Here is a 22690-nt window from a genome sequence, read left to right on the forward strand (position 1 = left end):
GGGGTGCTCGCCTAGCCCGTTCTGGTTCGATCCTGGATAGGATCTAGGTGCTTCGCCGTGATTTTTTCCCGCTAATGATTAGTTCTGATTCGTTAGGATACACATGTGTGCGCGCTGCACGTCCCCGTACGTTGGAGGTCTAGACCTCCAAATCTCTTTCGTAACCGTGTGTATACGTGTGGTGTAAGTATGAAGTGTATTGGTTGTGTGCGTCCTTATACCTCGGAAAAAATGACAGCCTGACAGTGCATCCAGAGTGCCTTGCTACGCTACCTGCATCAACAATCAGGTAGACACTGGATTACACTAGAGACCACGCAACAAGGCTGAGTCCATTTCAGGCCTTCAATTAAAGTTGCATCAGTGCTAACCTACTACTTAAAAGAGTCAGTAGAAGGGGTCCATCCAAGAAAGCGGACATTACGCAAGCAGGCCAAAATGGCTCCAAGCCACTCACTTTCAAACAAGATAAGAATTAAGATAGCCCCCAGGGCAGTGGAAGATACAAACGGGAGGACAAAGCACACTGACCTAACTCCAGCTCTATCTCTGCCGAAGATGGTTTCGTTATGCCACCCTGTTCGAATCACAACATGCGGAAAATTTGTTAGGAGAAATGCAGCCAAGGTCTTCTGCTCCATGGAGACGCCACCACCGTCCCAGAGCACAATCAAGGTAAGGTACTCCACTGTAGCTTGTGTTATTGAAGAAGCCAACTTCCCTGTCTCCGTTAGCTTCGTTCTGAGGGCAAAGCCTGCCGGTGTTATTACGTCCAGGTTGTTATCATTGGGGCCACGAAGGAAATTGGGAGGACGGCGATTGCTGCAGTGTGTAAAGCCAGGGGGATGGAGCTTGCAGGAGCCATCGATTCCCAGTGCATTGGAGAAGACGCAGGACAGGTGCTCACCGTTCATTCAATGTGCTTATTTCCCCTGCATTTGTCTCTGCATTTCCATCGCGAAGCTGCTGCTTGTGTTCTTTATCTCAAACTGTTTGTGAATGCTGGCATTGCGCTTCAGATAAGTGGCATGGAGGAACCGCTAGAACTTCCGGTGCTCAATGATCTCACTATGGTTCTGGGCTCCATAGCACAAGTACAGACCTTGCCGCTGTAAATTCCCGGCTGCTTCTTCAGGGCATCTTTGGCTAATTTGCGCTGTCTGTTCTTTCAGTCCAGAGCAACTGGTGTGGTGGTTGATTTCAGTGAACCTTCAACTGTTTATGACAATGTCAAGCAGGTATGTCAATTGTCCACCTACAACATAGAAAATGATATGTAACCTGCATCAAATTGCAAGGTACTTTAGTCCAAAGCTAAATAAATACTGCTATTCAAGTTGTATGGTTTCATACACATTGAAAAGTCACAAAGCAGATTTAACTCTCAACAGTGCATTTTGATAAGGACAAAGCAAAACATAAATGACATTCACAACTAAAATTAATTAATTTGTCAGGTTACCCAATCATGGCAATACTCATTCACTTGCGCTCAAGATTCATTTCATGTTGAAAACCTGATACCAAATATGACAGTGCTTGTCTATCCGAAATGATTTATGAGCAGGCAGCAGCATTTGGTTTAAGCAGTGTGGTCTACGTTCCAAAAATTGAGTTAGATACAGTAACTGAACTGTCAGCATTTTGCGAGAAGGCAAGCATGGTAAATTTTCACCGTCACACTATTTCTGAAATTCACATTGCCAATGCCATTGCCATCTAAGCAAGCCAACCTATGCCGGTTTCTTGATCAGGGTTGCTTGGTTGCACCAACATTATCCATTGGCTCAGTGCTCCTTCAACAAGCTGCAATACAGGCCTCATTTCACTACAGTAATGTTGAGATCGTGGAATCAAGACCTAACCCATTGGTACATAGCACTCCTGCCTTCCTGGCAAATTAAACCATTTGTTATTTGTTACCACTATAATATGTGCCCTGCAGCATCACCAGCAATGAATGAAATGCCAAAAGAAACAAAGAAATTAACAGTACTCGAAGTTCAATTGTCAATATATGCTGCCAGGAATTTGCGGACTGATGCACTAATGTTGACATCGACAGGACTTGCCATCGCAAGATGCAATTCAGATTGCAAATAACATATCAGATCTTGGCCAGATATACAACAGGGAAGATATGGATACCAGTAGTCCAGTAAGTGTCGATAAAAGATATTGCAATTGCATCTTCCTAGATGCTACAGAAACAGTCTCTTCTCTTGTGTTCATTCCTCATTAATTCTTCACCTCTGCAAAGAACACACAATACCAAAATATGTTTCCAAAACTAATTGACTGATATTTTGGCAAAGGCAAGAGGCCAATTACTTGGAGAAGATGGAGTGCGTGTACACAGTATGGTTCTTCCAGGTCTTGTTTCCAGCACATCAATCAACTTCTCAGGCCCAGGAGAGGTACTAATAAGCTCTAGTTCAGTAGTGCTATGTTAGACAGAAATACACTGAACTGACCACATTACTCGACACTTTCAGATGTACACCTTGCGACATGATGTCACAAATGTTCAATGCCTAATGCCAGGACTAATTATGGCAATAAGAAAGGTGGTACGGTTGAAGGTAACTTGAACCGCACTTTCTGTGGTATTCATGATTCATTAGTCATGAGACAGTGACACTTCGATATCTTTGGTTTTCTAACAAGACATTTCACATGGATTATTTGCAGAACTTGATTTATGGCCTAGAGAAGTTCTTGTAGCCAACAGCCATCTCCGTATCAAGAAAACCAAATTCTGGCTGTTCCTGATTATGAAGTGGACAGGAACATATCTATTTCCGGGCATGAGTTAAAAAAGGCAGTACCACAACCACAAGCAAGGCAGATCACATCCGACAAGGCAACCACAACGCCGAACGAAAAATAAAGCCCACACAGAAGACTTGTTTTTTTTCTATGCACACTACCTAGTGGACGAATTTTGTTAAAAGAAATAGGGGGGAAGACCATACACAATAAAAGTCACAAAAGGTGACATGTATAACAACTGGTAGCACAAACAAACCAATGAATGGAGTGGTCAAATTACCATCAAGAATAAGACTCAGTTCCATTCCATCAGCACATCAAGGAGACTCTGGTTGTGTGAGAGAGTGTAATTCAGCTTGTATGTGGCAAATTGGTAGCAAATTCGGCGCTACATTTCTGTAGACATGGTGACAATTCAGTGTAGAAGTTGAGATCAAACAAATTGCATCAGCCGTCAGCCCAATCCAAATCTCAAACCAATTTCATCCATTCAATTGTCGTCTAATTCTTCAGCAAAAATGAAATTTAAGGACAAGGCACTCCAGCCTCTAACAGTAAGTAGGAGCAAACAGCAATGCTTCTCTGAAGAACATACCATGCCAATGTCTTGCGGTCACCACACATTCCTTCCGCAGCAGCACCGGTGACTATCCTTCGCCAAATTCTCCCATTCCGTCGCACTGGTGAGTGGTGACCACTGTGCGGCAGCATTTGCGGCTCCAGTTGATGGCGGTGGATTGGCGACGGATACATCGGATCCGGCGAATCGCGTCCTCCCGAACCTTCTACATGGTTAAAGGGGCCCGTGAATACTCTGTCAAGCTTGTGATAGGATTGAAGCGGGAAGCGGGGAATGGATCGTTTGGACTTCGCGCCTGCTCTGGAGTCTGGACGGAAGGTGCGGCGGCGGTCGTCGCCGGCGCCGTCGGCTGATCCTAGAAAGAGGGGTTCATTTGCAAAACATCGGATCGCGATTAATAGTGACGATCCAAATCAGGGGGCTTTATGAAAACAATAAGGGGCTAACCTGTAAATTTCTCGGGGCGGCGCCATGGCAGCCGGCGAGACCGCCAGCGACCGGCACCATGGCAGCCAAGGCGCGCCGCCGCCAGCGCCATCGCCATGGCAGCCGACGAGGTCGTGCCGCCGCCAGCGACTGTCGCCATGGCAGCCGACGAGGTCGTGCCGCCGCCAGCGACCGGCGCCATTGCCGCGCCAAACGCCCGCGCCGCCCTCGATCCACTGACGCCACTAACTCGATGCCAGGTGTTGGAGCGAGGAAAGCACATCAAGTCAGACTCGGCGATCTCGGGGTCCTGCTGACCTGCCGCACAGGTACTCGTGACCTGCTGTGAATCCAATCCACACGTGACTCGTGAGAGCAGGGTACCCGGCAGGGCGCGTCAGATTTGATCTTCTACTAGGTTCCTGACGAGATGACTCTGGTTTCTTTGAAAAAAAAATCCTTTTAGATCGCGGGAAAGAAACAAACGAGAAAGATTTCGGGATTTCATTCAAAAGGCACATCCACAATCACATATTCTGCCATGATGTTCAGCAATCCAACAGAAACATGGCCAGTCGATAAGGAACAAGCCAAGAACGGAGCAAAACCAGCAGAGTTGCAAAACCAGAACAAGCGACGGCAACTGTTTTCACTTTACTCATCTGAAAAACCTTGGTTCAAATCAGGTTACAGACTGTTCCAATCCGGATCCGGCAAACAAAGCCTACATGTAAATGTCATCATCTGTGACAGCACCCACATCGTCGTCTTCATCCATAAAGTGTACAGGCCCAAGCAGCATATTCAGCATCGCCCGATGCCTCATCTGCCTGTACCTAGCAACAAGCGAGTGCCACTCCGTGGAGTCTTTAGTGTCACTGTTCATTATGTCTTCTACTCGCAAGTTACTGGCACCTGGCAAATACTTGAGGATTGAGTAATCAGCAGGATCTGAGATGTCGACCATGAATTCAGGTGAAAGCGAACGCCCCATCACTTGGGCATGGCAGACACTGTCAACACACACAAAAAAAAACAAAACTGTTACCGTCACAGAGTTGATGCATATCCAAGGAGATGCTTCAGACGAATTATAAAAAGCAGCCTCTACTTTAGATTAGATGTAGACCAGAAAATTCACATCGCTAGATAGCATGTGTTTCTTGTGGAGGCAATATATAGACAACTACATCGTACATGTTCCACATACACAAAGTTGCTTCAACACAAGGATCAAAGACAAAGTTACGGGGAAGATCGTAGGAAATGGCTGTGATGTAGACAGACTTGTTTTAGGTTGCAGTGGGAAATAAGCTGCGCACTTATATTCCAGCTTGAAGCTGAACGTATATGCAATCTCAAAATTTGCATAACAACCATGCCAAATTCCCTTCTCGGAACTAAATTATGCCATCGTCACTTTGTACGAAGAGAACCATAAAACAACTGACCAATCAACATTGAGAATCAGAAGATTGAGAACTCACCATATGTAATACTTATCATCTGTAGCTTGTTTCTGTATTCTTCCCAGCAGTTCAATCTTCACTACCCCACCGACGCAAAGGACAGGACGCGGAAGCTTGAAGGTTTGTAGCACATTTTCCTATCACGCCGAAATAAGATGGCATCAGTAAAATTTCCATATCATCCATTCAGGTCTAACCGAGGAGTAACTTACATGCTTTAGATATTCAGTACTAAGGGCCTGTTTGATACCGGGGGCTAAACTTTAGCCCTATCACATCGGATGTTTGATACTAATTAAGAATATTAAATATAGACTAATTACAAAACTAATTGCACAGATGGAGGCTAATTTGCGAGACGGATCTATTAAGCCCAATTAGTACATGATTTGACAATGTGATGCTACAGTAACCATTTGCTAATGATGGATTAATTAGGCTTAATAGATTCGTCTCGCGAATTAGTCCAAGGCTTCTGCAATTAGTTTTATAATTAGCTCATGTTTAGTCCTCCTAATTAGCATCCGAACATTCGATATGACAAAGGGCTAAACTTTAGCCAAGAATCCAAACACACCCTAAAACTCATTATTCAGCCAGTGAGATACTCTGTCATGGGCACTCCCATAGTCTCATCAAACACAAAAATAAAATAAAAGGCAAGCCACAGGAATTTCTTGTGGACTTGACTGCAATAGTGCTACATAGATTAAAACTGAACCGTTCCATCGTTGAAGGATAACATGGTGACTGGAAGTTTCAAATTTGAATTAAAAAGCGTAGTACAACTAGTCTAGCATTAAGATCATAGAACAACTTGACTATCTTGCAAATGGAATGATCTCTCCAGTATATTCCAGACACATCGCTAAAATTCTCAAAAGTGTCGGTATCTATATTTTGGGGGTGTTTGGCAGGGAGGGGCTAAATTTTAGCCCCTGTCACATCGGATGTTTGGACACTAATTAGGAGTATTAAACATAGTCTAATTACAAAACTAATTGCACAACCCCTAGGCTAAATCGCGAGACGAATCTATTAAGCCTAATTAGTCCATGATTTGACAATGTGGTGCTACAGTAACCATTCGCTAATGATGGATTAATTAGGCTTAATAGATTCGTCTCGCGATTTAGCCTATGGGTTCTGCTATTGGTTTTTTAATTAGCTCATATTTAGTCCTCCTAATTAGCATCTGAACGTGTGATGTGACAGGGCTAAAGTTTAGCCCCTGACATCCAAACGCCCCATATACCCCCGCAGGAATCAATTGATCATGATAAGACATGATAAAGTAGCTATACAGTGCCGGATGTGATCTTAAAAGAAGCTGCTGCCTGCTGGTCGGTAGATTAGTCAAACTAGAGAGGGGGGAAGATGCTAACAGTTTTAACTCACCTGAAGCATCGGGAACTCCGGTGACGTGTACGTCCACACGTAATTTTCATCAGCGATTGCCTTCTGGTTCTCATTCTCATCCGTGACAAAAGACTCTTCTCCAGGAGGAAGCTTGGAATGTCCCAGCCGAATTCGCACCGCCTTTGAAGAGTAGATAGGATCGCCAATCTGAAAGAAAGCTACAGTAACACGAAACCAAAAAAGGCAATGGAATTCACAGGATCAATCTCTGCGAAAGGCAAATCTAATTGTAGGCATTGGAAACATCAGGACACAGCCTAAATCAGGTACACATGTCCTACCTTTGAACGGCCGTATCCTGACCTCATCAATGATGCAGATATCAGAGTTTAGCCTGTAGGTGAGGCTCTCCGGCACGTCGGGGTCAACCTCGCCGCCGCTGGACCAGTACGACGGGCGGTGGTTGATGCGCTCCTGCGGCTCGAGCGTGTTGTCTATGGTCTCGTCGGGGAAATAGTCGGTGCTGGAGGCCCCGATGCAGTGGAGGATGCAGTCCATGGAGGGCTTGTCGGAGACGAGGGCGCCCCCGAGGCAGGAGTACACGGCGTGGTCCCTCTCGCGGGTCCTGGACTCGGCGTCGCGGCTGGACCCGGAGGAGGCGCGCGCCGCGGCGGCGGCGGCCGGCGGCGATCGGGTCACCACGACCGCGCGGGTGAAGTTGGCGACCTCGGGGCATATCCGTCGGCACAGGCTCTTGCAGAATCCGTTGTCGATGACTGCATGGGAATTGGGAGGGAGAGGGGGGGAATCAAGCGTCGAGCTCAGCAACCAACCCAATTACGCAACCCGACGAACGACAGGAGAAGGCGAACAAGAGTTGTCTAGAAATCAATCCGTATTGGAGGGAGACGAGACGAGATGAGACGAGAGAGACAGGCGAGGCAATTGGGATTTGGGATGAGAAGCGAGCGTACCGAATTGGCGCCAGGAGCGTGAGACGGCGGCGGCGCGGGCGAGGTCGGCGGGGTCGTCGAGGAGCTGGAAGATGCAGGAGGAGGTGTCGGGGCCCACCCAGTCGAGGAAGTCCCAGCCGCCGGTGTCCTCCACCTCCATCTCCATCACCTCCATCTCCATGGAAGCTACTCTCTCTCGTGTGTGCGGGAAGTGGAGGGCGGGTGGTGGTGGAGGAAGGGAAGGAAGCGAGCGGGAACCGAACCGAGTTTGGGGGCGCCGTTCCTTTGCGTGGCCGCTTTTGCTTGCCTTTGCCTGCCTCTGCCTGCGCCGGGTCGGTGTTGGGGCGCTTCATTGCGGGCGCTTTCGGGGGGAGGGGACGCAACGCAGGGGCCCCGCGCCTTTCGCTGCGCGGCCGCGGCCTGACGGGTGGCAAGCAAGCAAACTTGTGGCGCTCTTCTGGCCGCCCGCCAAACGATTTCCGCCTGCGGCCGCCGGTCGGATCCCCCCGGGCACGCCCGCGCCGTATGGTTTCTGGTATCTCTCTGGCGTCGTGTCCGGTCGCGTCTCCCCCTCTCCCGTCCCGGGTGGCCACGCCGCCCGTGCCGCACCCGTCTAGACCGTTGCGTGATGAGTGTTGCCGTGTTGGCGGCAGCTACCGCGCGGTCAAAGGAGTGCAGGCACTTTTGGGTGCAAGTGCAACAGCTTCTTGTGATTTGCAAGGTAAACGAAAGGTGAAAGATCGTGTCTGGTGGTAGGTCTTGCCGAAAAAGAAAGGGCGTCACGGCTAGGTTAAGCTAGGATATAAGCGGACCGTGAACACACACCTGTTAACAAATTTGATCCTCCTCATGCATGGCCGTGTTAACAAATTCGGGCCCATCAACTCTGAATGGGTGAATCATGAACATAGGCCGTGTCAACAAAATTCAGGCCCATGAAGATTAATGAGCGAATTATCACGAACACAGGCCGTGTTCATGAAGTATCACATTAGTTGGGCTTGTCAACAATTACATGGAGGAAATTGGAGGAACCTCAATGCCTTCTCTCATAGAAAAAAAAAACTATGCCGCAATTGATGCTGATCACGCTACCAGGATTTAAAAGAACCAGATTTCGGCCTTCACCCAACAATTTGGGCAGCCCCGGTGACACTGATGCAGGTTTTAACTTTGTCAGAAGCACCAATAATTTTGAAGCCCCACTCAACATTTCAACACTCAATCATCACAAATAAAAATGAATAATTATAATCAAGAGTCAAGACTTGGGGGCAAACGACATTGTGAAGAGAAATAGGACTAGTATAGCCGTGTGGATCACAACAGGTAACTAAAATCCAGAGCTCAATACATACAGGTTTCCTGTCCTAGGCGGTCAGCACCATGACCACTGTGAGAAAGCGAAAACTAAAGCACACTGATGCCATCATTCCCAAAAATAAAAAAGAAAAATCACTCTACCATGTGCACATGCTTTCTTAGCATAAAATTAGCCCAAGATAAAAAGGGTAGGCCGCTTAGATTCCTCTACAACTCTAATGTATAGTGATACTCTATCAAGTGTGCCAACTCATTTCTGAGACCTGATCACCCTTTCTGGCTCAAAGCCTTTCGGGTATATTAGTACTGAATCGACGCACAGACCACCTTTTGTATGAGTGCAGTCGATTTGGGCCAGCGAGAACTTCAGTTTGATTGGTTGCTCAGAGCCTGATGCAACGAAATCACCAACGTGGTACAAAATCCAGCTCCCAGGCTCATCTAAGTAACACTGGGACACGGCATGCTGACCATCTGATGCAGAGAACTGAAACCGTACAGGCTTCTTGTCCCAGCCATGGATTTGCTCTGTGCTGCAGATATGGCGACCAAAACGTGTTGAAGACTTGCCAAGATGAAGCCTGAAGTATAGGCTGTAGGTCCCTACAGGGAAGCAGAAATCGACTTCTCCAACTACCTCAAACCACCAGATTTGCTGGAGATATGCAATTGAGTGGAACCTGCAGGATCATACAGAAAAGGTATGGTTCAGTTTATTTTCACTATATAATATACAGGGAATTGAGTTCTCCCAAGTGGGAACCAAATTAATCAAAGAATGAATTTGTTTCTAATTTTCTATTACATTGGCATCACCATTGACAGTAAATTGCCAGCTTTTAGTAACACTCGCAGCAACCAGCCATTTTTTAACAATAATGATACAAATAAAAAGCCATATGAACCACATGACTCTCAATGATATAACAGCTCTGTAAACGTGGAACAAAACTTTCATGCTTCCAGCCAAAAGTGAGAAAATACAAGCATGTGGAAACAAACATTGTGTACTCACGGAAATGCTTGTATAGTGTTCATGCTATGCTATTGGCCTAGAACTAGAAAGGCAACCTCCAATGACAACACAACAACCAAAGGCATACATATAGAGCAAATTGTTTCTTCGTTTTTTACTCAGAAGCTTCCACTTATCACCAGGGCTAGCATCATGAAAACAATTCATTTTCGTATTTAAATATTTTCATCAATACAATTCAATCAAAAAAGAGAAAAATGATTTCACTTTACTCTATTTTTGCGATTTTCAACTGTAACAACAAAAATCATTCATTACAATCCGACAATACACAAGGCAGAGATGTCAACAACCGTAGAGGCAGAAACAAAATGGAAGAGATAAATTTCAACATGGTAGGAACAAGGAAAGAAAGATGTGAGTTAATATTTACCTAGATTCAGTGGTTGGCATGTTAACCCAGTATCTTCTATCATCAATCCCCGTTATCACCAGCGCTTTCGATGACAGCGCCATGCAAATGCCACCTTTGGTCTTCTCTACCCAGAATTCCTGCCGGACAAAGCAGAAAAGTACACGTTGGAAAACTTCTCCATAGACCAAAAATGTAAATTACTCAATTTCGTTCCATTGGTCGAAGCTAAGACAGTGGAACCACGAGAATTTTTTTTAAAGGAAGCTTCAAAGTTCCCCTAAAACCGACACTTTCTTAGAACAAAAAAAAATCAAACTCGAAGGCATAAGAGTTGAATTTCGATGAACCAATCCAAACAAGATTTGTCGAGAACTATCAGAAACTTTCTTTTTCTTGCAAGGGCTAAAACTTCTTTTTGCGTCGATTTAGTATCATCAATTGATAAACAAATTACAAGAACTTAACACTATGCGTGCTCCGAAACTCACCCATATCCAAACTTCTTGAACCAGTGGGAAAGCCTTGTTGAAAATCAAAACGGAACGAGACCGACCAAAAAGTAGAAAAATCTCACCCTTCTGCCACCGTCAAACGGAACAGGCTTGGCGAGCCTCGCGAAGATGTCCATCTTCCCCATTTCTCCCTCCTCAGCACCATCGACGAAACGTAGGAGACGACCGTAGTTCTCCGGCAGCTTAGCCTCCCACACGAAGTCCGCCGCCGCCGCGCCGCGGAACGCACGGTTCAGCCGCGCGAGCCGGCATATGTCTGGCGCGTCGAGGTGGAGCAGCACCTCCGCGGCGCACAGCTCCGGCAGGTCGCCCAGCCCAGCGCGCGCGACCTTGCCGCTGGGCTCCATCCCCGCGAGGTCCGACGCGCCCGCGCCCATGCTTCCTCTCGCCGCCTCCAGTCGCGACAACCGAGCAAAAGAGCGCGCCTTTTATTCGATTCGCGCGCGCCAGTAGCCAACAGGGAGCCAAAGCCGCTTCCAAGAACTCGATCCTGTGTCGAGCTCTCGAGGAATCAATCCACAAAAGGCGCGAGCTTCAGCGATTCGTGCGCACCCGATTCGAGCAACCAAGAATATAACTTCCCACCAAGAATAGCAGCACCGCACTAGGAAGCGCGAGCTGAAGGATGGAGAAGGCACCGGATGCAAAGAACTGGTTCGGGCCCAAGACAGTTGAGGATTTTGTTCGAGCTCCTGCCGATCGTGTGCTTTGCGCTTTGGAGGGCCCGAGAGAGCCAAGGAAAGGCGTTGTATGGGACTGGGAGGAGCCAGGAGGAATGAGAAGGCGGAGAGAGTGCGGAAGGGAGAGGTTGGTGCGCATTTATGTTTGACTTTTCTGACCAATAAACTCCCTGAAATGCATAGCAATTGTGACAAACTCCTTGGGTGCTTATCTGTGACACTAATTAGTGATGACGTCTATCAGATTAAGAATTTGGTAAGACAATTGCTAATTAAAACTTCTGGAGGGGTTACCGGGAAAGATGTATAGCTAGTTGTGGATTAGGCACGTAGCAGATAAAAAAAAACAGAAGAGCTTCAGTTTCTTTGTTTGGTGAGACAAGCAGCTACCTAAGACCGATGTAGTATACTCCTATGTAGCTTCTCTCAAACATAATTTTCTGTTAGGTATTTCAAGCACCAGAGGTAGCTTTCGGCCACAATAAATTAAATTGAAAGCTGGCCTTTTCTCTTGTAGCTCTCCAATTAGTTGTGCTGATCTTTGCTCAAATAAAATACAAAAAAATAATTAATTGTCATAGGACATTTTTGGTAGTTAAGCATTGGACTGATCCCTACCTGACCTAAAGTTCATGGACAAGAAATCTAATGGAACCATAATCTAGCGAAACCATGATTATTTGTGCATCGCTAGCTGCCTTGGTGTAAAGAGAGCTTTCTGTATATTTTTTTAGTTCATAGCAAAAGAACTTTATTAGCCCATATTGATTGTGGCCTTTCTGTCCTAGCCACGCCAATTCTAGCTTTATACCATGTGCAAATGGAAAAAAGTGAAGCTGGTTAATTGTGTATTTGTGTTTGAAGTAGAGTGTATTGTAAATCACAGTACTTTAGTAATCACCTCTGATTGGCTGTATTATATTTCATTTCCATTACGTATAGACTAAAGGCAGGCGACAAGTCAGCAAAACAGCGTCGCTCGCCAATTGGCTAGACTTTGTACTCCAGTTGCTTGCCTAACTAGCTATTTTAATGAAGCTTGATTATAATTCTTGCAGGTAATTTATGCCCCACCCCCTAAAATCCAACAAGGCAGCATGAAATTTCAACAAAAGGCACCACAATCGAGCACGCGTAATGGCTAAACTAGATAGATTGTTTTGCACACGGTGCCGAAAAATGAACTGGATGATGATAAAGAGCTAGAGCTTTATGTATAATTTTAGTACATAGCAAAAGAACTTTAGCCTATACTTTGGGCCTTTCGGTCCTAGTCACACCAATTCTAGCTTTATACCATGTGCAAATGGAAAAACTGAAGCTGGTTAAATGTGTTTAATTGCAGTAGAAAGTATTTTAAATCACAGTACTTTCTTAGTCAGCTCTGATTGGCTGTATTATATTTCATTCCCATTACGTATGGACTAAGGCAGGCGACAAGTCAGCATGGATAGAAAGCAAAACAGTGTCGCTCGCCAATTGGCTAGACTTTCTAAATTACTATGCTAATGAGAATTGTGTTGTTTAGTTGGGACGATGCCCCGGTTGCATTGCCTAACTAGCAAACGAAACTTTGAGATTGTTTTGCACACGGTGCCGAGAAAAATGAAGTGGATAATGATAAACCATGAACACTTTTCTTGTCCAGCAACACAATCGAGCAATAAAGATTACACGCGATTTGCATTGTAAAAGGTGCATCATACACAACTGCCACCAGAAATACTACTCCGGTTTTGCAATCGTCACTGCCTAGTCATTCTCGAATTTTAAAACAAAAGTACATGCGCTTTTGGTCCCTACAATTGAAAAGGAACCACAAATAGGACCTTTTCCGGTTTCCCCTCCCAAGCCCAACATCACTCTCACCAACTTGCACTTTAATTTTCTTAATCGAACAACGCAAGGTCCCCCGGCTGTAATCCCCCAATCAGACGCGTCCCTGTGGACGCCTGTCTCACGCGTGGGCCCCCCGTTGTGGATAAAACCGTATCAAAATATCGCTGTGCCATTGCACGGGTGCGTGGATCCGAGTCAGCACACACACGGGTGGGACACGTGGCGGCTGGTCAGGTGGAGGGGAGGAAAGAACAAAGCTCCTCTGCTGCATTGTGTTGGTTAGGCCTTTAATTGTGTGGCTGTAGTTCAGTTCAGGGGGTAGCTAGATGCTGTTTAGGATTAGTGTTTGGAGCTTTGCTGCCAGAGTGCACTATAGAATTGATGCTTCTTTTTTCTGTCAAGTGTGTGGGATCTTTTGCTGAATTAGTATGCCATCCAGCATCAGTGGCGTGTTAAGTTGATGGCAATAGGAGCAACTTACTATTTTTGAAAACTGATGGTTGGAGCAGATAAACCTCATGTCTGCCTCTGTAGCTTCTTTTGTCAGTTACCAAGAGTGAGTGGTGAGCAGGCGGCAACAAATTGTGGGGATTGAATTGAAGGTGCGGTTGTCGATGCGTCGGTGTGGATCAAGTCGGCAGCGGCTGTGATCATCCGGCCAGCGACAGTGCAGTTCAGCTCGTCCGTGTGTATACGTGGTTTTGCATTTTCCCTCGTCAGTCCAAGGTTGCGAACTTGCGATTATTGAGGCTTTCGGCGTTGCAAACATTCTCTCGGTTGTTGAGCAGGTGGCCGATGATGACTCAGCTCCGACGCAGGTATGGAAGCAACCAATGGCTCTCATGTCCCCATGGATATTGTCGTTGGAATCTAACTAATTGTCACAAGATTGGCTAGTAGCGGCAGTTTACATCGGTACCTACTCCTACATTCCTCTCGAAAACGTGTGTGTTTGGTCGCTGAATCTGAATGGGCGAGACAGTGCTCGGATCATCGTCAGCTTCCAATCATAATCTCTGGTTTCTAGTAGCCGCCGCCGCCTCAACTTGGTTGTACGATCCAACATAGAAATATAATCATACATACATACACATGACATGTTAACTGTCATGCAGACGACGCTCAAGCTTGCACCATATGACCGCAAGCAAGAAATTTTCAGGCGATTTCATTGGCTAAACAGAGTTTCAGGCGAAAGAACAGCATGGCACACGGCCACAACAAGAAAACACCACAGGCACACGGTCAAGGTGTTTACATCTCCCGCTAAGTACAACTCGAACAACAACGGCTACACCCCGGTGTCACTCCTCTTCCGCTTCTTGCGCCGCTTCTCCGAGCTCTCTCCGGCCCCTGCGTTGCGGCGGAAGGCGTGGAGCTCGGCGGCGGCCTCGGCTGCGGAGAGCACCAATGCGCCGGCTTCAGCGGGTAGTCCTGACGCCGCGGAGGCGGCGAAGAGGGTGAACACCGGCGCCGCCTTGCCCAGGGTCACCGGCTTCGAGGACACCACCTCGCCCACCGCCCTCATCGCCGCCGCCGCCGCCGCCGCCGCCCGACCTCGCTCGAGTATGTAGGTCTGCTAGTGCTAGGTTAACCGTTAACGAAACGAAACAAGAACTGGCTACTTTCTAGCCCACTAGCCCAGTTTCTTCGTAGGCCCACAATGGCCTATCTCGTCCTCTGGTAAAATCAGGCCTAGTTAACAATCTAGGCCCAGCCCAAGGCGGTTTTCCCGATCTACCCACACCAATCGTATAATTGCAAGCCAAGCCCTCGTCTCCTCCCTTCTCGGCGTCTCCGCTTCTTCTCCATCTGCTCCCACTCCCCCTCGTCTAGGGTTTTGCTCCAAACCCTAGCCCCAGCGCCGATCCCCACCCGCTTCATGGACGTCGAGGGCGAGGTCCCCGCCGCGGCGGCGGCCGCGATTGCGAACGGCCTGGGCGGCGGGGAGGAGGCGTCCCCGGCGCCCTTCTCCGCGGAGCAGCTGGACGTGGAGGCGTACGCCGCGCAGTACTCCGGGCGGACCCGCCTGGCGCGCCTCATCTTCATCGCGGACCGGTGCGGGGTGGAGGCGATGCAGCTCGAGGCGCTGCGGATGGCGTACGACGAGATCAAGAGGGGGGAGGACGTGCAGCTCCACCGCGACGTCGCCGTCAAAATCAACGGCCGCCTCGGCCCTCGGTACGGGCTCGACCAGGCCTGGGTCGACACCGTCGCCCGCCGCGCCGAGCAGCGCAAGGAGAAGCTCGAGAACGAGCTCAACGGCTACAGAGTGCGGAAACCCTGCCCCCCTAACCCTTTCTCATACCTGCTTAGATTACTTTGTTTGTTGAAATTACTAGTCTGTAGGTGTCAAGGCTGGTGATGATACATGGTTTGAGTCCATTCGAGGCAATGTCATGGTGTTTCCTCGTTTGTGATTGTGCTTAATTTGCTTAGTTAGTAGCTACAGGGACGAGTTAGTATGTGTTTGGTATAATTTACTGATCACTAAGCAGAGCTGCCTGTGAATTTTGTTTGTATAAGTGCTAAGCCCCCCTGCTAACCATGTGCAAAGCGTTGTATTTCTTGCACATGCATGCTTTGCTATCTTGTGATTGCAAGAGATTTTTGGAATATAGGTATTACTGGACAAATAGCACATTCATTGAAATTTTTTGTCGTATATGAATGTACTCCTACAAAACATCTATGAAATTAGTTGTGACTTTTAATGTATGTCTTCTTTTGTTGCCTGTTGGACATATCCTGTTCTAAGGCGAAGACATGCTTATCAACCAAAATGATCTTGTGTATAAGTTAATTTCTTTGACTTACTGTTTACGTTGATTCTCTTTCTGCAGACTAACCTGATCAAAGAAAGCATCAGAATGGGTTATAATGACATTGGTGATTTCTTCTATGCTCATGGCCAACTTTCAGATGCCTTCAAAAGCTACATCAGGACCCGGGACTACTGCACCACTTCCAAGCATATAGTTCAGATGTGCATGAATGTGATTCTGGTTAGCATTGAGCTGGGGCAGTTTGCACATGTTACAAACTATGTCAGTAAAGCAGAGCAGACCCCAGACTCTTTGGATCCTATCATTGTCGCGAAGCTGCGTGCAGCTGCAGGATTAGCCAACTTGGAAACAAAGAAATACAAATTTGCTGCTCGTAAGGTTAGTCATCTGGAATTCCTCTTCGATGCTCATTGTTTTTTGTGATGACCTTCTGTTTGATGCTTAGCATGTTAAGCCAATTCTCTTGACATAATATCTACAAGAAAAAAGAATCTGAATTTGCAAATCTTTTTTTTTCCTTCAAGGACTCCACCATTGCTCTCTTTTTTTTTCCATTTTAAAGTATTTAAGTACCCTTATGATAAGGTATCTATCTAAATAAGGTCTGGATGTGTCCACCTGGTCCATTTACACAAAGCAGGTTGATCTATTCTATTTGATTTTTAAGCATTAAACGCTTCAGACAATGTAAGATCATTTTTAGTATTCCTCCCAGGACTCAGCAGTTAGCTGGAGTTATATTTACTTTAAAGTGAAATTGGTTGCTGACATATTGGCGCTTTCCTACAACTTGTAGTTCTCCAGAAGTGTGAAGTTTGTTGATCTCCTTTGTCGTCTACTAGCTTCTTACCAAGTTATTCTTTTTCCTCTAGTTTGTTGAGACAGGAATTGAACTAGGAAACAACTACTCTGAAGTCATAGCTCCGCAAGATGTGGCTGTCTATGGTGCCCTTTGTGCACTTGCTTCTTTTGATCGTTCAGACCTGAAGGTTCACCTTTTCTGCCCTTATTTATTTTCTGGTGGATTGTTCTATTTATAATCTTCTCATAATGTGATTGCTTGCGTATTATTTTTTTATAGAGCAAAGTCATTGACAATATTAACTTCCGTAACTTTCTGGAGCTGGTGCCTGAAGTAAGGGAGCTGGTTAATGATTTTTATGCAAGGTAAGATGCTATCAGTATGACCTTATACATTATTGACCATCTCTATCTTATCAGGATGTTGGTTCTTGCACTTATTTATCTTGTGGCAAGCTGTACTGCAATGTATGTACTGTGGAAATAATGATTGTGCAGTTCATTCTATATATTCTTATTTCAAGTAGGCGCTGTAGGATTACTTTTGGCTAATCAGAAATATTATATTTTTTATCTCCTTTTTAGTGAGTGATGGAAAATCAAAACCAGTGAAAACTTAACTGCATAGTTAATACCATAAAATAAGAGTGGCAGTGAATGTCAATGTCCAAGCGACTGGTATTCAATTGTCTCTACCTTTTCTACATCACCTTTCTCATGTATAGAAAGGGCTGCATAATAGATATGATTAGTGTTTTAATGGATATTCTACCACTACCAGGCAATTGCTTTCCTCTTGATACATTCTTTTATACATTATATTTAGGATAGATAGATAGATCTAGATTGTGGTAAGCCAATGGGAAGTGGCCACCTCACCTTGCAGCACTGTAGCTGTATGCAGCCTTTGAAGGGTTCAATAATTACAAAATATCAAAAACTCTGAATTTTTAAGAGAAGCACAAAAATATACAAATGAGTGACATTTATATCATTTATTGTTTCATAGGTTGAGTTACTACTAGTTTGGACTTGAAAACGATGGAAGGAATTTATGTGACTTGACAAAGCAACTTAATGGGTTCCTCGAGGAGAATACTCTTTTCCTTGGACAGCTATTACAACCTCCTATAGAATTTGTAGATGTGCCATATATGCCTGCTAAACTGTGAAATTGAATTCTCTGATTTTATCCTTATAAGGTAGAGTTGTATCCTTGATATAGCATCCACAAGTTATATGGAGTAGATTATTGTGACTTTTGGGTGGTCATCTCAGATATTGATCATCTCAGATATTATGGATGAAGAAACCTAATTGTAGTGAATTTTTGCTTGGTGTATCCTGGCCCAAGCTACTCGGTGCAAGGACAGCACATTCTATCATTTCCAAAAGTTATGTTTCAAGTCTTTCTAACTATGCAACAACCAACAACCCATACATGGCGCCAGGCTGCACTATATTGTGTTATAAGTTTTTTTTTCAGTTAACTATCCTAACCATGGAAATTGCCATATTCCAGTCGCTATGGATCATGCTTGGGGCATCTCGAGAAGCTAAAGCCGAACCTTCTACTAGATATCCATCTGCATGAGCATGTAGAGACTCTGTACACGGATATTCGCCATAAAGCTATCATACAGTACACACTTCCATTTATATCTGTTGATCTCAACACAATGGCAACTGCCTTCAAGACTTCTGTGTCCATGTTGGAGAAGGAGCTGGCTGCACTGATCACTGAGAACAAAATACAGGTTCTTTTAAACTATGAAGCTTTCATTCTGAGGTTTTTTTGTATAGTTTGCGCATTGCTTCTAACAGAAACCTTTGCAGGCCCGGATAGACTCCCACAACAAGATTCTTTATGCAAGGCATGCTGACCAGAGAAACACAACTTTCCAACGTGTCCTTCAAACTGGCAACGAGTTCGAGAGAGATGTCAAGTCTATGCTTCTGCGAGCCAACCTCCTCAAGCATGATTACATCCAAAGGACTGGACCAAGGAAGATGTGAAGTTGTTACTAGACATTGCTGCCTGCCTCTCTTTTGGAAATATTTGTTTTGCTGAAATGTCTTGTTGAGGTTATGGATGGTTGAGCATCTGGAGATGTGATGACCTGTCATGCTCATTTTGTGGGCAAGATTTAATTTGAACTCTTAATGCTTGGAGGTGGTACATATGAAGTATTATTCGGTGGTTTTTAAATTAAACTTATCCCGCTGTAGTGTTTCTTTACTTGGATGCACGCTTCTTATGCTGTAGTGTTGTATCCATGGGTGATGCTGTCGAAATTTAAGCGCATGTGGCGACCTGCGCCGTTTGGGTTTTTCAATGCGGTTAATGTCGGTCTTTGTACTGCACTGGATTGGGCATGTGTTACCCTCGTTCGAGTAAAAATAATCCTTCCCTTACTCGATTTTTTTACATACGATTTTGAGATCAAACCGGCCTTCTTTATTTTCTGTACCGGTCACCCCATCTTATCCGCTTGCCTCCACCCGATGCCGCCCGCTGCCTCGTTGATGCCATCCATGCCAGCGCGGCCCGTCCTCCCATCGCCGGCCCTCCCTTCTCCAACCTGCCGTCACCGCTACCTCACCGGCGCTGGTGAGGCCCATCCTCCCACCGCCGCCTTGCCCTCCTCCACCCCCACCGTCCGCCGCCACCCTCTCCATCTCCGGAGATGCCGGAGACACCATCGCCGTCTCAACCGCCGCTGTCGCTGTCGGCTACGTCGCCCCCATCCTGCCATCGCCCTCCACCACCGCCCGGCCGGCGGCGCCCCCGCCGCTATGCCTCACCACCCCCGCGACCACCACCTTCACTTGGCCGGCCTCCCGCCGCTGGCCCTCCATGTAAGGCTGCCGGTGAGTTCCCAACCTTGGAAACCCCGAGACCCTAACCCCCGAACTCCCTAATCTCATCGGAGCTTAAATCCCGGTGAGGAAAAAAATCGAGTGAGGGAAGACCATATTTCACTTGGATGAGATACATCTTTTGCCTAACTAAAACTACATGTTTTTAGTACTCGTCTGCTAAGGCTAAAGGTAGTGCGATTCTGGAAGACACTTGACTGATACACAAGGCTACGGACACTCGTCTTGTCCAGCGTTGAACAAGATGAATGTGGTAGCTTGCACACGCACACCACTCTTTGTTAGTTTTTTGTATTTTCTTGTCTGGTTGTGCTTTAGCTTATTGATATCTTCTTGACTAATGCCACAATCTAAATTTATTTTATGATTGTGCTTGAGCTTGTTTCCCTAGTTCTACTAATTTGTCGACGAGCTTTGTTGTATTTGATTAGGATTCGGATTAGGATTCAATAGAAATGTGCTAATAGAAATGTGCTATTAGGACTTGTAGTTCTACTAGGACTTGAACGTTGAATCTTATACTACTAGTTGTAGAACTCTACTTGCATGTATGGAGATTTTAGAGTGGACTATATGAAAAGGAGGGTGAAGTCTAAAATTAAGCCAAGGACATCCCAAGATGTCATGGTGGCGCACCGGCAGCGGAAGCGGCTGGAGTGGCTCCTCAGGTGGCGGCCGCCGTCCAAACCAGCAAGGTAACAGCGGTGGTGGCTACTACTCAGGTCCACCCACGTCCCGCACATGTGGTGTTCTAGGGCACATCGCCAGAAACTGCACCACCCCCATTTGCAGCGCATGTCGTGAACCAGGCGATATTGACACAAACTGCACCACCACCATTTGCGAGTCATGTGACGCACAAGGCCACATCGCCGGAAACTGCACCGCCGTTTGCACCCGATGCAATGCCTCCGGCCACTCATCCGCCCACTGCACGGCTCCAGTATGCACCATCTGCCAAGGCCCCCACTGGGAAGTGTACTGCGAGAATGGCGGGCCTTACAGGGGCATCTACTTGTATGGAGGCGATGATGCTTGCGCGCACTGTGGCCAGCGCGGCCACTTCAATAAACAATGCCCCGACGTCCAGGAAATTTTGAGGAAGTCCGGCCGCAACCGAGGAGGACAGAGTTGAGGCCCCCAATTGTACCATGTTCTCTTAATGCTAGAAGCTGTGCCGCACCTCTCTATCTATGTATCTTAATGCATGGTAATGTACCCTGTTCTCTTAGTGATATTGTACTCTTAATGGTATCGCACCCTGTTCTCTCGTTGCGATTGGCAATCTGCTGATTCTGTGCTTACTGCCTAATGCAAGGCCAAAAATAAACCAATCTTGCTCGCTTGTTCTTCCCTCTCCCTTCCACGGCAGCATGCTGGATGAGGTGGTGGTCGATTCGACAATTATTGTACCTATTGGCGTTAAAATTGGATCAACACACGAACGTACTTAAGCGTGCAGCATGCGGAGGGGCTCCTTGCAGCACCTCTGCACAGGCTGGTCAGACCGGTATGATGGCCGATCGGACCGGTTCGCTGGTGAGCCCGACGGTGAACCAACGAATGCTCGTCTGGGAGGGATCCTATTGGGGCAAGCGCACCTTGAGCTGTTTTAGGATCGACATGCCACCTAGAACATCCTCAATCGTCGTAGAGATAAAGGAAGAACAATAGGATGGGGTTGGAAAAGCTAAGGCAAAGAGGAAAAATGAAAAAGATGCAAAATAGTAGATTGATATGTTTTTTGTTGATTAGATCTAACTCAATTGACCGTGGCCCTTCATATTTATAGGGAGGGGAGGTCTTGCCCTATTAGGAGTCGAAATCCTAACAAATTCTGTGTCAAAATACAACTCCTAACTCGGACTACACAGACTCAACCGGTCTGACCAGCCTTCCTGGGTGCGGATCTTCCTAAGGTCATAACTCTCTCATCCGAACTCCAAATTAGACGTTCTATATATTTGATCTACTTGACGAGAACTACACAATGGTAAAGTTCAATTTATATTTTGAGGACTTTGACCAAGTATGGTCGTGAGAACAGGATAGTGCAAGACCTAATACATACCATCGCTATGTTTTCATGTATGATTGGACTATATTATTCGGAACATATTCACAAACTTTATGCAGAGCGAGGCAAGGGATGCAAGGACGGCACCCTCGGTTGGCTTCCCCGGGGACCGCGAGTCAAAGAACGATTCTCCTAGGTAGTGCCCGTGTCAGATCTGTATTCTCTTCTTTTAATGCCTGTTTGGAAAGGGGTGCTAAATATTAGCACCTCACTTTTAGCCTCATTTTAGCACATAGGTTCCTAAACACGGTTGCTAAAGTTTAGCCCCCCAACATTTCCTTTAGCCCCTCCAAGGGGTGCTAAAAGATGCTAAACCTTCTAGAAGTGGTCCCCGTCAATTCCTTTTCCCACCGTTGCCCCTCCCGCACCCCCCCTCTCTCTCTCCTCCGCGCCGCTCATCTGCTTCCTGCTGTGCTCCTCCGCCGCCGCCACGCTGCCGGCGCTCCGCTCCGTCGCGCCTGACGAGGACTTCACCGACGATGCCCCCTCCTCGCTCTTGGCCGCTGCCGCATCGCCACCTGCAACTCGGGGAAGAGGAGGAGAGTCCTGCTGCACCCGAGCCTACGTGTCCTCCACCGGCGCGCCCCCGCCGACACGGCCGCCTTCCGCATCGCCGCCTGCAGTTGCCCGTCGGTACCACTCCGCCGCCGCCGCTCCTCGTCCACCGCAGCTCGGTCGCACCGCGCGGGGCTCTGCCTTAGGCCTCCGCCGGACCTCTCGCCACCATCGGAGCAGGCAGAGGGGAGGCGGGACGGGACGGAGCAAAGCGACCTTCCGGTTGAGTCGAGCGCGACGCAGGGAGGAGGGAGGGTGAGACGCGACCGCCAGCGTGGGGAGGGAGG

General features: G+C 46.9%; 5 protein-coding genes across 5 annotated transcripts; 2 read left to right on the forward strand and 3 right to left on the reverse strand.

Annotated features, from left to right (window-relative positions):
• Window positions 1-457: 457 nt before the first annotated feature.
• On the reverse strand, window positions 458-7901 carry LOC101767464 (F-box protein At4g00755). The gene is made up of 8 exons (XM_004985926.3): window positions 7581-7901; window positions 6948-7382; window positions 6646-6824; window positions 5266-5384; window positions 3368-4791; window positions 3053-3168; window positions 2149-2430; window positions 458-1255 (listed from the first exon to the last, which is right to left on the reverse strand). Exons 1-5 carry the CDS (start codon window positions 7738-7740, stop codon window positions 4503-4505), a joined length of 1182 nt encoding a protein of 393 aa, XP_004985983.1. The 5' UTR covers window positions 7741-7901; the 3' UTR covers window positions 458-1255; window positions 2149-2430; window positions 3053-3168; window positions 3368-4502.
• On the forward strand, window positions 538-3087 carry LOC101767056 (dihydrodipicolinate reductase-like protein CRR1, chloroplastic). Its single transcript, XM_004985925.4, has 10 exons — window positions 538-675; window positions 777-899; window positions 1020-1094; window positions 1173-1238; window positions 1568-1663; window positions 1755-1871; window positions 2066-2158; window positions 2316-2417; window positions 2496-2582; window positions 2692-3087. Exons 1-10 carry the CDS (start codon window positions 559-561, stop codon window positions 2722-2724), a joined length of 909 nt encoding a protein of 302 aa, XP_004985982.2. The 5' UTR covers window positions 538-558; the 3' UTR covers window positions 2725-3087.
• A 942-nt stretch (window positions 7902-8843) lies between the features above and the next one.
• On the reverse strand, window positions 8844-11584 carry LOC101768136 (F-box protein PP2-A13). Its single transcript, XM_004985928.3, has 3 exons — window positions 10848-11584; window positions 10292-10410; window positions 8844-9562 (listed from the first exon to the last, which is right to left on the reverse strand). The coding sequence occupies exons 1-3, from the start codon at window positions 11160-11162 to the stop codon at window positions 9133-9135; spliced, it is 864 nt and encodes a 287-aa protein (XP_004985985.1). The 5' UTR covers window positions 11163-11584; the 3' UTR covers window positions 8844-9132.
• Window positions 11585-14442: 2858 nt separating this feature from the next.
• On the reverse strand, window positions 14443-14992 carry LOC105913637. The gene has a single exon (XM_012843126.2). The coding sequence runs from the start codon at window positions 14830-14832 to the stop codon at window positions 14596-14598; it is 237 nt and encodes a 78-aa protein (XP_012698580.1). The 5' UTR covers window positions 14833-14992; the 3' UTR covers window positions 14443-14595.
• An 87-nt stretch (window positions 14993-15079) lies between these two features.
• LOC101768545 (COP9 signalosome complex subunit 1) lies at window positions 15080-19227 on the forward strand. The gene is made up of 6 exons (XM_004985929.4): window positions 15080-15576; window positions 16148-16468; window positions 16963-17079; window positions 17172-17257; window positions 18414-18648; window positions 18728-19227. The coding sequence occupies exons 1-6, from the start codon at window positions 15187-15189 to the stop codon at window positions 18905-18907; spliced, it is 1329 nt and encodes a 442-aa protein (XP_004985986.1). The 5' UTR covers window positions 15080-15186; the 3' UTR covers window positions 18908-19227.
• Window positions 19228-22690: the final 3463 nt, after the last annotated feature.

This window comes from Setaria italica, chromosome IX (assembly GCF_000263155.2).
Source record: "Setaria italica strain Yugu1 chromosome IX, Setaria_italica_v2.0, whole genome shotgun sequence".
NCBI lineage: Eukaryota > Viridiplantae > Streptophyta > Magnoliopsida > Poales > Poaceae > Setaria > Setaria italica.

Bases quoted from the DNA above. Each gene is read 5' to 3' on its own strand.
- LOC101767056 (XM_004985925.4), top strand. From the start codon at position 559: ATGGTTTCGTTATGCCACCCTGTTCGAATCACAACATGCGGAAAATTT. The intron at 676-776 runs GTAAGGTACTCC...TATTACGTCCAG, and splicing joins CGTCCCAGAGCACAATCAAG to GTTGTTATCATTGGGGCCAC. The intron at 2,159-2,315 runs GTAAGTGTCGAT...ATTTTGGCAAAG, and splicing joins ATATGGATACCAGTAGTCCA to GCAAGAGGCCAATTACTTGG.
- LOC101768545 (XM_004985929.4), top strand. From the start codon at position 15,187: ATGGACGTCGAGGGCGAGGTCCCCGCCGCGGCGGCGGCCGCGATTGCG. The intron at 15,577-16,147 runs GTGCGGAAACCC...CTCTTTCTGCAG, and splicing joins ACGAGCTCAACGGCTACAGA to ACTAACCTGATCAAAGAAAG. The intron at 16,469-16,962 runs GTTAGTCATCTG...TTTTTCCTCTAG, and splicing joins ACAAATTTGCTGCTCGTAAG to TTTGTTGAGACAGGAATTGA.
- LOC105913637 (XM_012843126.2), bottom strand. From the start codon at position 14,832: ATGAGGGCGGTGGGCGAGGTGGTGTCCTCGAAGCCGGTGACCCTGGGC.
- LOC101767464 (XM_004985926.3), bottom strand. From the start codon at position 7,740: ATGGAGATGGAGGTGATGGAGATGGAGGTGGAGGACACCGGCGGCTGG. The intron at 5,385-6,645 runs GTGAGTTAAAAC...TCGGCGTGATAG, and splicing joins CGGAGTTCCCGATGCTTCAG to GAAAATGTGCTACAAACCTT. The intron at 4,792-5,265 runs GTGAGTTCTCAA...GTGTGTTGACAG, and splicing joins GATGATAAGTATTACATATG to TGTCTGCCATGCCCAAGTGA.
- LOC101768136 (XM_004985928.3), bottom strand. From the start codon at position 11,162: ATGGGCGCGGGCGCGTCGGACCTCGCGGGGATGGAGCCCAGCGGCAAG. The intron at 10,411-10,847 runs GTGAGATTTTTC...TTTGTCCGGCAG, and splicing joins CGTTTGACGGTGGCAGAAGG to GAATTCTGGGTAGAGAAGAC. The intron at 9,563-10,291 runs GTAAATATTAAC...ATGATCCTGCAG, and splicing joins ATGCCAACCACTGAATCTAG to GTTCCACTCAATTGCATATC.